Below are 16,249 nucleotides of genomic sequence, written 5' to 3'. Positions count from 1 at the left end.
ACAACTGTTCTTTGCTTAAAAGAGGTCTGATGCCATTTGTTCAGCCAGAAGCACATTCAGAGAGAAATGCAGGCCATTGACTTTGAAGAGTTGGGGCACTCCAGGAATCCCAAATGACATCATGTGAAGAAAAATCATCTGAGGACTGGACAGAACTCGTCATCTTCCCACAGTATGTAGAAAGCACTAGCATTCCGATAGGCATGTCATTTATTTTAATTAATCAAATACTTTTTAGATCATTGATAATAGATAATAGAATGTGATAAAACATGAACAGAATTTTTTTTTCATTTGAATGCTCTGCAGATTGGTGCCTCTCAAATCCACTGAGCTTCCTTTCTTTCATGCTTCATACACATTGCCAAAGAGGAGAGGGGATTGAGGCAGTCTCTGCTTCTCAAAAGTATGCGAGAAATGCTTCATGTGTTAAGCATTGCACCACCAGCAACACGCAGAAACACAGAAAAATCATTACATGTAACAATATTTGGAAATAAAGGTTTCTTACTCTCCCAATTTGTGTCCCATTAAGAATGCCAGTCATCAAGTATACTATTGCAAATATGATCTGAGAGAACTGACTTTATAACTGATCATATTCCTTCCTTCCTGATCATGGGAGTCCTATTTTGGAGAGGAGAAACAACAGAAAACTGAATCATCCCCTGTATTTGCAGTACAGGAATATAGCAGCTCCTTTACGGCAGAGTTTCAAGGCAACAACCTAAAAATGTTTTGCAAGAAAGAAATAGAGGTACATTTTCATGACTAACAAAATCCCACTTAATGCCATAGATTTTAAATTCCCCAGCCACATTCCACTCTGGAAAAAATCAGACTTGTTAAATTACCTCATGCAGTATTGCTTTTAAAAGTTATTTTCAAGAAAGCTTGTCTTGAAAAAGCAGTTGTCAGATGCTTCCAAACATAACTTGTGTGAAAAAATTACTACACGTTTGTGCATTCCTGTATAAATTGCCCTGTAAATTTGAGTTCCCACATGCATTTCTTATAGCTCTGCTCTACGACTCTGTAAGAGTGAAGTTAAAAAAATAAATTCTTAAGTAGTTTAACTTTTCTGAACTTCTTCAACACTGATTGGGTCATTTCAGGCAAGCTTAATGAGGTGTGGAAGAACACTGTGTATCCTCATAGAAGTCCTAGATTTCAGAGACTTCTTAGTCCTGCATTTTATCATAATTCCCACTTGAACAGAGATCATAATTCTGCAGCATGAGATGCTTTTAACTGATAAAACTCCTAAAAAGAACTTCATGCCAAACCCTGAAGGCCGGGGGTTTTTCTGCTTTGGTGGTTTGTTTTTTTTTTTTCCTGCGTGTGCAGGTTTTTTTGGTGTGTTTTTATTTTTTTAATCTACCTTTGTTTTTCTTCTGTGCTGAGGAGAAAAAAATCAGAAAGGGAAAGGTAAATAAAATCATATATGGGAATATTGCGACAGTGTGGAGAGCCTTAAAGTCAATTTATCACACGGCCGAAGCCAGTCAAACTTGTCCTGAATATATGAGAATGAACTAAAACAACAGCTGATGCCAAAGAATATAAACCTACACATGCAGCTCAAATAGAATTGTGAAGGAATACGTTTTACTCGTAGCTGGTGAGGCAAGGGTCTCATCTCTACTACAATGTCAGTATTTTTTTTAAATGGACTCTTCAGAGGATGGTTTTCATATCTATGGACACATGGTATTTGTCTATTAATAGATACAGTATTTCAGCCAAGTCATTTCCTACCCTGCAGACATTTATAAGAACAAGACACTCCATATGTCAAATGTGATGGGTCTTGTGAGGATTTTTACTTCCACATTACCTTTATCAGTGATCATAAAACTTGCTTTTTCAGCACTATTTCAAAGTCAGATCAAATAATTACTGTCCTTGTGGGAAACATTTACATAAGCTCTTTCAAATCTGAAATCTGAACAGTAACACACCACAGAAAAAGTACTAAGAATCACTTATTTCTTTTAGTAACTTAGGGCCACATGAGAAAGCAGCTTAAAATGTGAAAAAAACAGCCATGGCAGGAGTCAGCCTTACTGACAAAAAAGCACTTGTGACCTGCCTTCATTCCACTGACCACATATTTTTCAATGGTAATGGCTTTAAACTGAAAGAGGGGAGATTTAGATTAGACATACGGAAGAAATTCTTCCCTCTGAGGGTGGTGAGGCACTGGAACAGGTTGCCCAGAGGAGCTGTGGCTGCCCCATCCCTGGAAGTGTTCAAGGCCAGGTTGGATGAGGCTTGGAGCAACCTGATCTAGCGGAAGGTGTCCCTGCCCATGGGATGATGATCTTTAAGGTCCCTTCCAACCCAAACCATTCTATGATCAATGAACCAACTTCAGAAGCTGCTTTTTTAAACATTTTGATTTAATAGTTGGATTCCGGTATCTGTGTACAATTACACTCTCTGCCTGTCAAAAATTTGGATGTTTTGTTCTGCTGCCAATATACAGATTGTCTTTGTCTAGATCATAATTTTGTTCTGCCAGACTGCTGCATGATTTTCTGATTCTTACAGGCTGGTTCCTAGGCAACCATTCTTTGCTTTATTTAAACTGGAAAAGTGACAAATTCCAAATCAAGCTGACCAGGAACTCTGGTGCACTTACACCTTGTGTTCCAAAACAGTCATCTTTTCTTCCTGCCTGTGATCAATTTATAATTACTCCTGAGGAAAAAGAAATCGTGGTGCAGTTAGAGAGAAGTCACAGGTCATCACTGTGGTGAGTAAGAAAGAAAGCTTTGTACATCATTTCCAGAATTTTCCTGGACCTTCTATCTTTTGCTTGTGTTTACCTCCAAGGCTTTGGTCCTCCATCTAATATATATCACTGTGTCAGAGATCAGAGCATTTTCCAGGACACTTTGCAAAAAAGTGCAATAAAGTTCACCAAAGAACCCCAATCCCATAGCAAAACATTGTGTAACACTCTTGGAAGTTATTTTATTAGGAAAAAAAAATGAGCAATTACAAAGCTGCTACTTAGACTGAATATGTAAGGCCTTCTCAGAAACTATTACCTGAAGCTGCTGATACCTCCCAGAGGAACTGGTGAGAATACATCCATAACCTGTAATAGCAGAGGTCATTCATAGAAGCAACTGAGAGCTGAGTAACTGCCACAAGCGGTGAACAAAACCCCACTTTAAATAATGTCTCTGTCTGCTCGACACTGCTGTTTGTGTTTAAACAGGGACTTTATCTTTCACAGGCCATCTCAGCCCTTTATTTGATTCTTTATACTGCACCAAGCTGTAAGCATCCTCAGTTTCGCTTGAGCTTATGAGAGGTTCAGAAGCTCAAAGCTCCACAGTGTAACTTAGTCATAAACCAGGCCAGACCACCGAATTCACATCCTTGTTTGTGCAGGAGAGACAGCGGTGCAGGAATTGTCACAGTTCAAGTGGCTGATACGCTAGGCTGTTGGTTTCCTTGCCACGTGCGATTGCTCTGCCACACGCTGAATTATACACAGTTATTTTGCATCATATTGAGACTTCCACGGATGTCTTTCATCTAAACCCTTGAAGTGGGGCCATATTTTACATCAAGGCCAGGTTGGATGAGGCTTCCAGCAGCCTGATCTAGTGGAAGGTGCCCCTGCCCATGGTAGGGAGGTTGGAACTAGATGATCTTTATGGTCCCTTCTAAACCCAAACCATTCTGTGAATCTATGATCAACAGCCAAACCTGATGGGACGTTGAAATCAGACAAGTCCTAACATAAAATTTTCCGAAGAATGTGAAAATCATTCCATGAAAATGGTATTCATTATAAAATAACCAAAGGTTTATGCTCTCATAAGGATCATTTTTGGGCTCTATCCAACCTAAATATTGATGTGTAGGATATATTACATGCAGCAATTAGTAACACTTTACTGGATATACATGGTTACTGTGGTTCCTGGACATTTAAATTTCTGAATTCAATTTAAAAAACACCCGCACAACCCAAAACATCAATAACGAATTAAAACCTTTTCCAGCTGTTTAATATGCAATATAGACGAGGACATTTTTATTTCTCAGTTTATACTTTATCAAATTCAATAAATTACCACGTTCACATTTTCATTAGCTGTAGTCATGGAGTTGCAGATGGCTATTAAAATCAGTCTTTACTTCATTTTCCATGATTTTTTCATGAAGCATGTCTTCTTAGAGATTTCTTCTTCTTTAAACTTTCATGTCATGGAACATCAGGTTGTCAGGAACACTGATTGATTTATCAGGCTTGAGTATACTGCATTGTTTCACATAGATTTCAAATCCCAACTTCACATCACTGTTGCTCTTATTCTGTATCCTAGAGCAGAAATGTACTGATGCTACTAAATTGCTTATTAGCTATACAAAATATTACTTTATGTACATACTTAATAAAATAGTACGCAAATGCTTTCTCAGATGGCTAGGGCGTTTCCAAAGCTCTGAAATACGCCAACCTTCTCTTCTTCTACCCATTAGCTGGATCATTTACTGGCATGGATATCTATTGCACAGTGCCTGCCGTCCCAGGCACAAAACTCCCATGCTTACCCACAAGCAGGTATGGGTGCACAAGAGCCAGTGTCTGAATTTTAGCAACAGTCACCACTAAAAAAGCTCAGAGGTTATGTTAATGGAAATTTTGATTTCCTTTCTTAGGAAAAAACCTAATATTTGAAGCCCAAATCAATCAAATGGGCATTGGGTGTAGATATCTGGGATTAGCGTTCTCATTCCCTCTTTGTGTCTGTGAGTGATTACGCCCATATTTCAGATCTATGTCTCTCTATCTGATGTATTTCTCAGGAGATCGTTCCCATTGTCAGTGTACAGGATATTACAGGATTGGTGGGTACACTGTTATTCTTTCACTTTCCTATTTCCATGTAGGCTCTCTAGGTTGCAATTTAACTCAGAACTTCCATGAGTTCTGAGTACATGAGACTCCATACAAACGCAGAGTAACAGACAATCTGTCTCAAGACCTTGTAAACTGAACATAAAAGAGAAAAGTGGAAGGAAAAAAGGTACTTGCTTATCTGGTATTGGGTGGGAAATGAGTCAAAGAGATGTCGATTCAGATGAACTCACTCTCCCCAGGTACTGTGTCATGCACAGGACTGCATCGGTCAGCATTAGATAAGGTGGGATGATTTAGAGATATTGGCAAATTTGTAGCAGAATTAGATTGAGCTCTCTGTCCTACACATTAGCCCTCTCTTTGTTTTGTTTATGACTTCTCTGATGCTGTGTTTCAAAGTATTTAACAAACTATTATGACAGACAAGGTTGATGCAGCAATAATTTAACTGTTTAAGATTATTCCAGTTAATTATTTCATAGTGCCAATACTTGGAAGAGATGTTGCCTGGGTAACAGAATAATTCTCTCTTCTTTTTACAAAAGCTTTAAATCTTTTATGATTTGTTTCATCCCTCATTCAGAGGATTAAGCCACTCCAATATTCTGGTCCAGCATCATTACACTGCATGGTTCCAACTCCTAAGTAGTTTTTGAGTTTCCCTTCACGAAAGTCTACCAAAGCCAGAGAGAAGAGGAAAATAGGTGTGTTCACATTTAAAAGAAATGAAGGACATGATGCGTTGCTGTTACACACATGATCTCCAGCAACCACTGGCAGCATGAGTCATGCAGAACCACCAGCAATCCAGCAGTAGGAAGCTCATGATGTCCTCCGCTCAACACGCTCTTCTCATGTTGACTGGATGTCCGCTCTCATTCCAGGTCTCTGAATACACATACTGAGCTGCACACTAAGAACAGATACCAGTGGGGTGAGATTTCTGCCCCCACAAAGGGCTAAAAGAAGCCTTGACAGTGGCTGTCCATGTCACTTACTGTATACAAGAGAAGAATCACTGATTAGAGGACTGTTCTCTTAACAGCTGTCTCTAAATGACATTTCCTGAAATCACACCTGAAACCCAAACAGTTAAATTTAATGACAATTCTCTTTAACAATAGCAGATTGCAAATCTACTCCAGCTGCGACCTCAGTTGTAGCAATGTATTTCAGGGAGTGGGTGAATGCTCATCAGCAGAAGTATTCAAAGAAAGGACTCAAGAGGAAACAAAGGACCAGAGCTTCTCGGTGATTGTGTTAAAGCAGTCCCAGATACTTGAGGCTACGATGAAATCCGAACTGGCACCATAGATATTAAGTTTAGTTTGTGAATAAAATAATAATTTGTTCTACATCCCACCATCTTTTTGGATCCTTAGAAAAAGAGAAATTCTTCAGGCTAAGGAAAATATTTTTGGGGAAAACAGCAGACCACTTGGTAAGTTTTTCCTTTGACAACTCTTAGTCAGAACAAAGTGAGGCTGCAGGCAGTCATTAGAGCTCTCTCTTCATAGTTGGCTTCACTGCCTTTGGAAGTCCAGTGGACTTCCAGCAAGGTCAGTGGAACTCAATTAGACCACACATGCTCACTTGGAGAAGAGTTTCTGGATAATTTTTGAGCTGAAAGCATTTGGGAAGAGAGACAAATATTTGAGCTTTTGGTCAAAACCGTCTGGTTTTGCATAAAATTGATAGGGTTCTAGATGCTGAATATTTTACGCTCTGAAATTCATACATTGATTTTATCTTTATCTTAATTTTAGCAGAACTCTGAAGTCCCAGAAATAGAATGTCTTTCAGCAATACCTTTTATTTAATCCTTTTTCTGAAAATACAAAATGAAATACAAAGATCCCTCTTAGGGTTATACAGCTAGGTTGTGATTAAATATAATAATTTTGAATATAATAATCTTGACTTCAGATGCATTCCTTTTGCCAAACAAACAAACAAAAAAATTGCTTGATTTTAAATAGCAACGTTACCCACACTAACACTCAAAGCAAGGGAGGGCATACTGAATTCCATGGTGTTCAGAGATGCCTTGAGATGTTTCTGTCCCTTTTCTTTAGTGCAGCTTTAGAAACACCTGAAGTGTTTTGTTGCACAGCATGCTTTGCTGAATAAGGACGGGATTGCTCACCCCTCTTTGTTGGAGAAGAGTGCTTTGCTGAAAGAGGACCTAATTCTCTGCTGTTCTGAACGCAGACCTCTCGGCTGTCATCTTGAGAAAAGTGTCACGTCAGGTCAAGCGATGGGGAACGTGTCTTCCCAAGGGAACTGCCTTCTGGTGTTGCTTCCTGGAACACAGTCTGTGATGTGACACAGCCGTACCGTACCTGCCTTTACACTCGGTGATCCCAAGCCGCAGGTGCAGCAGGACAGCTTGTTTCAGACGAGCTGTCTGCCACGTGAGGAGGTTCCAGTCGCGGGGGCAGAGGACATGGCAGGGAGCAAGGGATGTGTGAGGCATAGACACAGCTGTGAGGCTGTACAAGGCAAAGGACACTGTGCAAATTTCATGCTCTGTGCACGAGTCCTGATGGAGAGAACGGCATCGGTCCTGTGCATAGTTTTCCCTGTCAGCCCCCGTTCAACAAGGGATACTTAACTAGGAAAGAACTTCAGAAGCCTTAAATGCATGGAGTAGAACTGATACACTAAAGCAATAACAATGTAATTTGTAAGGCAAATATAACCCTGCCTGACAGCATATATGAAATGGTTACATATCCTGATTTCAAGCTGAGTTTTGCATAATGGAATGCAGCAGCACATATTCTTGAATCGTGGTGGTTCCTCGGTGGATCCCAGGAGCTCCTGGAGCTCTACTTTAAGGCCATGGAAATGAAAGAATTCCCAGAAGCTTTCACAGGATTATTCCTGCAGTAGTTATTATATAAAAGAGAAACCTAAAAGAGAGAGACTGTGTACATATCTCTACCTTGGTCCTGCTTTTTCCTGTTCAAACTTGCAGAAAAATTATTTAGTATAATGAGCCGAAAGCTATGTAAAACCATACTTCTCATTATTTATTTAATCCAAAGTTTTTTGCTTTCTTGTTTTTATGACCACCTACAACCTCATTTTCCATATGTACTTTGTGAGGGCAACTGGAGCTCAAGCTATCTGGAATGAAGTCTCTCCCACCGAGTATCACATCTTGGACATTTGCTAGTCCCAGAGGTTTTCGTGGGTCTAACAGAATTACTGACTATGCAGTTAAACGGCTTAAAGTTTGATATTTATTGTTTGTAAAGCAATCAAAAGTGTATCTTTGTATTTACAGATGAGTGAGGAGACTTAGTGCCCTGATGTGAGTATTTTGCATTCTCGCTTAGCAATGATTTAAATGAAAAGTAAGACATAAAAGAGTGCTTTATGTCTAACCACCTCAAAGACATGTGTCTATGTTAACCACCTCAAAGACAAAGTCAGCATCTCTGGGCTTAGTTTATATCCATTTGATGTGCATCAGTTTCTGTGTTGGTGAGTAGCTACGGATGGACCTCAGGAATCGCACGTGGTTCACCCAGTGCACTGCTCTTCTTCCCCTCTGACATCTCACAACATTCCTATTCCTTTCAGCTCTTCTGATGTTCCGTATCATTGTTCACAAACCTCTTCCTCATCTCCTCTCTATCCCTCTGACAAATCTTCAGTACGTGTTCATCTGGCTGAGGCACTCTGATTTTCATCCCGTTATCCGACCCTGAAAACCACTCTTAGATTCTTAATTTTTCAATCTAGCATTTGGTGACACAGTCCTCACTTCCTCCCTTTTTCCCATTCTTCAACTACCTTTGTCCTTATCTTCAAATACCTTGAAGTATCTATTTCTTTTAAGTGTTTCATTTATCTCTTGGCTTTCTGATGACAAGAAAATGGATGGAAAATTGTCAAGAAGAGCCTCTGTCTCTCTTGTGCAAAAAAAGTTTCAAAGCACCCTTCTCACAAAAGCCCAGTCGAACAAACCCAGCAAACAACCAAAGCCCTCTGAAAACTTGAGTAGCAGCAGGATGTCCAAGGACACAGAGGAACAAAACAGAATTAGCAAAAAATAACTAAAATTGACGATGTCAGTGGCCACTCTGGCTCCTGCAAAATTGATCTCTGGAGGTGTAGATCATGTTGTCCTCAAAAGGCAGCAAACAAAACGGAACAAAAAATTCCTCCACTTCTTGAAAAAAAAATTGATTTTTCAGCTTTTAAGGGTAGAGAGATATTTTGGGAGGAGGGAGTGTAGAGAAATAAGTTCCAATATTAAAGTGACCTGAAAAGATTATTGAATAATGTACACTATGTTTCACCAGCGCATTTCTTTAGAAGAGAATTGGAAAAGACATCAGCTGCAGCTTGTTCCTTGAGTTCCCACTCACACGAATTCAATTGTGATTAAAAAGAAAAGGAAAAAAAAAAAAACAAGAAATGGCATTATTGCACCTTCTGTGACAAAGCGACACTGCAGCATTGCAAAAACGTGTCGCTGGCATTACCATCTTGCCAACTTTGGCCGTCTAGTGGCATCTTTTTCGCTACGAAAAATAACAAAAATAACAAAAATAATAACTACCTCTGTTTTGAAGAGAAACCCCCAAACGGTGCATGTATGTCAAGTAACAACGCCTGGAGCTATGCGATTGTGGCCGTCTGATGAACGGTGTGGCACAGAAAAAATCTCTGGATGTTTCAAACCTCGGCAGCCTGGTGCACTTCGGTGCAAACGCGGAGTGCTCTTGCACATGGATGTGCCAACCTGGATGGCTTTGCCAAGCGGGAGGGACAGCCTGGGGGCAGGCTGGGTGGCAGGTTGAGACTCGGTTAGGTGAGACTTGGTACTTCGTGGTGCAAGTGCGATTGAGGGATGGAGCAGCAACACAACCCTGTTGTGTTCTGCCAATTACAGGTAACTTTGGAGCAGAAATGACTACTGTGGATGGAATTCTCTGGATCTGGCAGCGGGTCCTGCAGTACCCGTGCACCTGGAGATCTCGTGGCAGCCCTTGGCACGCCGAGGTGCCTTCACCTGCCCGAGCCGTGGACTGGCAACAGGCACAGGTTTCCCTGGAGCTGTTCAGCCAGGGCAGACGGCGCCTCTGGCATCCTCACGGCGTCTTTTCCTTCCAGGCTGCGGGATTTACAGCCAGTGCGGCAGAACTCGTGCCCGCAGGCCCGGGTGGCTGTTCCGGGGTTGCCCGGAGGCACGGCGGGGCGGCTGGAGCCCGGACGTGCAGCGGCGGGCGTGCCCGGCCCCGGAACTGCCGCTCCCGAGCCGCGGGGCCCCGGCGGACCCCGGCGGCACGGACCGGCGGCGCCGCCGAGGAGGCGCTTCCTGGGCGGGGGCGCGGCGGACTCGGTTACGGCCCCCCCGGCCCCACCATGCAGCGCTTCACGGTGAACATCAAGCTGCCGGCGCGGACCCTGACGGGCGCCCTCAGCGCGCCGAACAGGGCGGCGGCGGACTGGTGAGGGGCCGGGGCCGGGCTCGGGAGGGAACGGGGGCGGCCGGGGTGCCCGGGGCCGCTCCCCGCCGCTCTCCTGCTGGCCCCGGGTCTGCCTCCTCCAGCCGGGGGGGGCCGCGTGTTCAACGGGACGCTCAGCTTTGTAATTGCCGTCGGTGGCGCGTCACCTCCGCGAAAGTCAGACACTGTTAGTGAGAACGTTGTTCACATGTTCCCTTTTTGTCTCCAGAAAAACCCCAAACAAAACAATTAATTATATAATTGCAAGTCTATTGCTTACCTGCATGCTTGCAAATAAAATTTGGGCATGTTCTTCATACGCTCCAATGTGATGTCTTAAATTTACGGAAGAGAATTTTTGTAGATGGGCACGAGAAGGTGCTTCGCGACGGCTTAGGGTTCGGCAGGCAGCGCAGCAATGGCGCTTTGTAATGCTTTTGGGTTTTATTCTGTGAAATGGTTAATGTTTGTACCTAGCAGCATGCATTCAGCTAACAGAGAAAACCACCTCTTGGCTGATGCGAAGTGCTTTTTGTCCTTGTTTTGCTCGTTTGGTGATGATGATGTGTGCTTTTCCAGGGGCTGGCAAGGCTTGATTGCATACGGATGTCATTCTCTCGTGCTGGTAGTTGATGCCAATACTGCTCAGACTTTACAGGTTTTGGAAAGACACAAAGCCAGTGTTGTCAAGGTGAGGCGAACGTGTTTGAAGGTATATGACTTGGTTCTGGTCTATAAATTATTTTTCTAAATCACTGTAAATACTTGAAATGATGTTGCACTTGATTTTCACATAAAATCTGTTGTAAAATACCTGTATTTTATATGATCTCTTTTACAGCTAAATCAAACTATACATGCTGAAATTTGAGCTGTGGTTGATGGTATACCTTTAAATATACAGAAACATGTTTGGTAGTGTTGTAGAACACATGCAACAACGTTTCTGAGAAAGCTCTTAACGTGGCAGAATTTCAAAGGAACATTAAAAAATATGACACGAATCTTTGTTGATGCCCTTGCTGATCTTTCCTGTTGTGGGGGAACAACATTGAACTAGAAAGTTACTTTTAAGTTTTTAATTCTGTTCTTACCTATAGAGAAGGAACAATAGCAGACAAAACCAAACGTTTATTTTAGCGATAAAAAAGTGCCTAAAATTGAAGCAAGTGTAGGGTACCTGTACTTCCCTTTGAAGATCCTTGACTTGAAATCGTAGGGAGTTTGACTTTGGGTCGAGTGTGGAACAGGATGTATTTCTTTGATATGCCATTTCTTTGACTGACAGATTCAGTCAGGGTTTAGAGGAATGTTTGGCAGATGTACTGTTTGATAGTCCTTAGCCCAAATGCTATATTAGAAGGCAGTCTGTAATTTGTGAAGAAAGCCAGATATTTAGATAGGGGGATTTTGGTGGGTTTTTTTGTAGTAAAAGAAAAAGTTTGAATGTGCCTTCTGGAAATTGCACACTGTTTTTTTCCCATGTGTAGTTTTCTTTAAATAGGCCATCTTCATACAGATACACTAATACTATATCAGATATGGCCACTCTGGTATTTTTAAATTAAAGACAATTCTTTTGTCTTTGGGTTTGATAATTTACTGACTTCTGAGCCATCATGTTCTGATGATGTCTTTCTGCATGCTAAAGAGCTTCAATGTTTTGGTGAGTGATTTTGAAATTTTAGTACGTTAAGTGATTACAGAGGTGGTGATGTTTGTGTATCTTTATATTGTATAATGTATTTATGTGCTACAGAGTCCAGTTGTGTGCTTTTTTATAATAATAAATAAATTGTTCAAATCCTGGGTGAAAATATTTGTTCGGGCAAAACTGATATACATCCATACAAGATCTTGGCCAAGAGCCATACGGATAATGACATTGTAGCTTTTAAAAATGATTGTAAAGTTTAGGAATTAATTTTTCTTGTTTAGAGAGAATTTTGAAACTGACTAGCAAAAAGGAAGGTAGAAGGGTTAAGTTTCAAAATAGATCTTTTATGTTATTTTTTGAGACTTGAGTGCTGTGATGTGTTTAAAAATAATACTAAAATGTCATAAAGGACCGAAGACTGGTTTCTTCGAGCATGTTTGTATATTTGCCCAAATCTTTCACTGAATTTTGAGGTTTGTCAGGGTTGCCCAAACACTGCTGTCAGCTTAGAGCTTGTACCATTGATACGAATAACTTCTGTGGTGACAAACATGAGGCAGCTTACCTGACCTTAAGTAAGGAGAGGTTATTTCTTAGTTATCTCAGAGCAAAGGTGCGTACATGACAGCAGCCACAGAGTAAGCAGCACTCTGTGAGTCAATACCTTTGCTTGCCTTTTAGCAGCTTGTTTGCATAAGAAACCCTTAGCCTCAGTTGTCTTCAGGCTGCCCTTTAAAACAAACAAATCAATTCAAATGTCTATAATTGTGTGAAAAATAGAAAATGTAAGTGGTACAGAGTTATCATCAGCTATAACGATGACTCTGCTGTAAAATTTTCACTTAGCTTAGATAATAAGTTGTAACATAATTAGTTTTTGATCCACGTAATGATAGTATTTTAATGTGCTTCAGTTACTTTCACTAGCTTTGAGAAGTAACGTTACTTAAATAGGAAACCAAATGCTCATGTCGAAATAGTTTTAATATAATTTAGAAGGTGATTTTTGAAAAACTGCTATCTGGTGCTTTATTAGCAGAAATAGACTGTAAGAAAATGACTAATTTATAAAGACGAAGAATGAAGAGAAATTCTGTTCTGCTTTAAGAAGTACATATTATGTGAGAAATGATGATGATCATTGCAGATACCTTTATCTACATTTGTAAGAAATTTTCTTCAATTCCTAGCTGACTTGTTTTTTTGTTTGTTGATACTAAGAGTGTAAATAAGCTGGAGGTGGTCTGTAAGAAGTCTGCTGTGTATGTCTGACTTAAACTCTTTGTAGTGGAGGTTCACACAAGCAAACTCAGTCTACAGGGAATCTTATCCCCCAAAACCCATGCTTCAGATTTGGAAAATTTCAAAACAAACCACTATCTGCAATAAAAAAGCAAAGAGAAAAGCAATTGTTTCATAATCCTTCTGCAGTCTATTTAACTATTTTTCTTTAAATACTTCCTGGCCTTTGACTGTCATGACTGTCTGGAATAGGTAATGGTTTCACTGAAAACGGATCTATGGTACGTGTCTGTGTGTCCATATGGTGTTTGTGGGTTACTGATAACTTTGTACAGAATGGATTGTATCTGATTTATTTTTTTTTTACCTTTAGGAAGAGTATTTGAAAGAGTATTTTTACAAAAGAAAATGCAATTACGGGAATAATTTTTTAGTTGAGAATTGAAATTCATTTGTGTCTGTTCTGATATGTTAATAAACAGTGATAATAAGGTTCTTTAAATCAGGTGAGATAGACTGTGAAAATTAAAAAACTTCACCTCTGGTTCCTGTTTCTGACTGATGCTGCTGTATTTTGAAGTCACAGTAGAGAGGCAGTGACCAGTACAGTAAGAAAGTAGTCTGTTTAGGAGAGGGATCAGGTCATGTGTGGGGACTCTGTTGGAGCAGTGCAACAACAGTGAGAAAAAAGGGTTACAGTGTTAGAGAATCACATGAGCTCTGATTGAGATTGATCATGTTAGAGGTCTCCTTGTTGTTCATAACCTAGTGACAGCTCCTCCCTTGGGAAATGATGTTTTCCAGACTTAGAATTTGCTTCAAAGTGTTGTATGTTTAACTGAGGAAGAAATAGCTTTGCTGGTTTCTATAATTACTGTTTTTAATACCTGCGTAGCTACATGCAGGTATCATCATGAGTTATTTTTTTTTAACAGCAGGGAATCAGGAATTGCAAAACTGGAATTTGCAGGTAGAGGAGACTCTCCTAAGTGTTATTCTGGTAGAAACACGCTTCGGTTTTATAGCTAGAGCTCTTTGACGATTGCTTGCTGTGCCTGTGTAATGTTTGTTAATTTACTCAGGTAGGCTTTTGAGACACGTCCTGGTCACACCTCTGCGAGGGATAGCACGAAGGTGGCTACAGTGCCCTGAGCACTGTTACAAATCTAATTCATGTTGCAAAGTTAGTGGTGCCTAATGATAATTCTACTTCTGTTTTACTGATGTCATGCTTTCAACATCTGCAAAAAGTGATGGTTTTGGCCTCACCCTTTCTCTGTCAGGAGCTGTGATGGCACACAGCTAGCTAGCTACAGGGTCATTTTTGTAGTAGGTAAACTCCCTTTAGCTTAGCATTAAGGTTTCTTTATTTTGGTAGTGTCTTCAGTCTCTCTTAGGGGCAGAAGTTCACGTTGAAAGCAGATAGCAAAGCAAATCCATGGGAAATAGGTAAGGAAGGAGTCAGTGTTATCTCCGTATAATCTCAGGACACTTGCAGGCAGAATGTTTCAAATTTCAAGACACATAGTTTTCATAAGTATTGCCAGCTTTCAAGCCCATGCAGCTTGAAATCCCAAACCAGAAAGTGGTATGTGGAAATAAGTGGTGGCGACGTGCTGAAAAGGACCAAAAAAGATAGCTAATGTCAGCGATAGCTTGACATGAGGCAACATATAGATCAAAGACTCACCTTCCTTCATCCCCAGCACCATAATACGCTTATATTTGACAGACTAGGAAAATGACATGTTTTAGAATGTATATAAAAGTTGGATGGTAAACTTCCACTTTAATTTGTTTGGAAATTAGTGGGTAGATTGTAGATCTTTGCAGATGTGCACAGAACCTTAAACATTGCCATTTGGCCTCTAAATATCTGAGGAAACTTTTTGTATACATAGCATATATTTATGGATTGTTGTAGTTACCTTCAGGAACAAGGATTGTTGATTTATTTAATTTGAAAATACCAACCATACAGTTGTGAAGCACGGTTGCAACATACCTTAAATTTGCACAACTGATGGTAGCTTAAAGGTGTGCTTACACAGATGCTAGTACCGTTAACTATTACTGTGCTTTCTTGATGAGTTGTTTATTATTTATCCATCTGAAAAATATGAAATATGCTGTCTGTGTTATATAAGTTTGCCAACTTTGACCGATTTTCATCTGTATCTTCAGGTTAAGTGGGCTAAAGAAAATTACCATCACAATATTGGCTCTCCATATTCTTTACGTTTAGCTTCTGCTGATGTTACTGGAAAAATAATTGTATGGGATGTGGCAACAGGAACAGCTCGTTGTGAAATACAAGAACATGCAAAACCAATTCAAGGTAATGATAGTGCATTTGCATGGAAGTTATTTTATGGAGTATTGTGTGCAAATCCATCACCTAGGTTTTGCAAACAGTGCTTAGTTCTGCCATTGAATTGTACTGTTGGGATTAGTAGCCTTCTCTTATGTTTGTCTACTCGTTTTCTGTGTCAATGTAAGACTTACTGTCTCCCAGAGGGATGCTGTGAGAATTAATTCATTGTGGTAATGTTTTCCAAGGTCTTCTGGAAAAAAGTTACAATCTATTTTTATTAATGTTATTGATTGACATAATAATATTGAAACTGAGTTTATCATGGTCGAATTATGTTTCAGTTGTAATTAAGTGGACATAAATAGTAAGGATTAACACAAACAGTCAAGAGAAGAGGACGTTTGAGATGGTATAAACAACTGAATTTGGCTTTCAATTGAGAAGATAGTTTAGTGGTGATATTTGCTGTTTTGATTCTGTTGTGTGGGTGGTAGCCCAGTGCAGCTGAGAAGGGCTGAAAAATACTCAATAAACTCTACCGAAACAGTTCTGGGCAGCTGGATGTTTAAAGATTCTTCATCCCATTACCGGAAGAAAAAATCATGATCTCGTTCAGGAATTTCACAAGTCTCTGGGGGAAGTAAAAAAAACAAAAGCAAAAACCAACCAACCAACCAACCAAA

General features: G+C 40.2%; 1 protein-coding gene across 2 annotated transcripts in view; it reads left to right on the top strand.

Annotated features, from left to right (window-relative positions):
* The first annotated feature begins 10,270 nt into the window (after positions 1 to 10,270).
* Positions 10,271 to 16,249, top strand: part of WDR11 (WD repeat domain 11) — a 42,197-nt gene continuing 36,218 nt past the window's right edge. For both annotated transcript variants that reach the window (XM_086616658.1, XM_086616657.1), the window contains exons 1-3: positions 10,271 to 10,356; positions 10,933 to 11,044; positions 15,437 to 15,590. In XM_086616658.1, coding sequence (XP_086472784.1) covers positions 10,271 to 10,356; positions 10,933 to 11,044; positions 15,437 to 15,590 — 352 coding nt within the window. The remainder of the gene's footprint in view (positions 10,357 to 10,932; positions 11,045 to 15,436; positions 15,591 to 16,249) is intronic.

This window comes from Tauraco erythrolophus, chromosome 9 (assembly GCF_009769465.1).
Source record: "Tauraco erythrolophus isolate bTauEry1 chromosome 9, bTauEry1.pri, whole genome shotgun sequence".
Classification (NCBI taxonomy): domain Eukaryota; kingdom Metazoa; phylum Chordata; class Aves; order Musophagiformes; family Musophagidae; genus Tauraco; species Tauraco erythrolophus.
The sequence above is the reverse complement of the archived record's forward strand: the minus strand, read 5'-3'. Positions and strand labels throughout refer to the sequence as shown.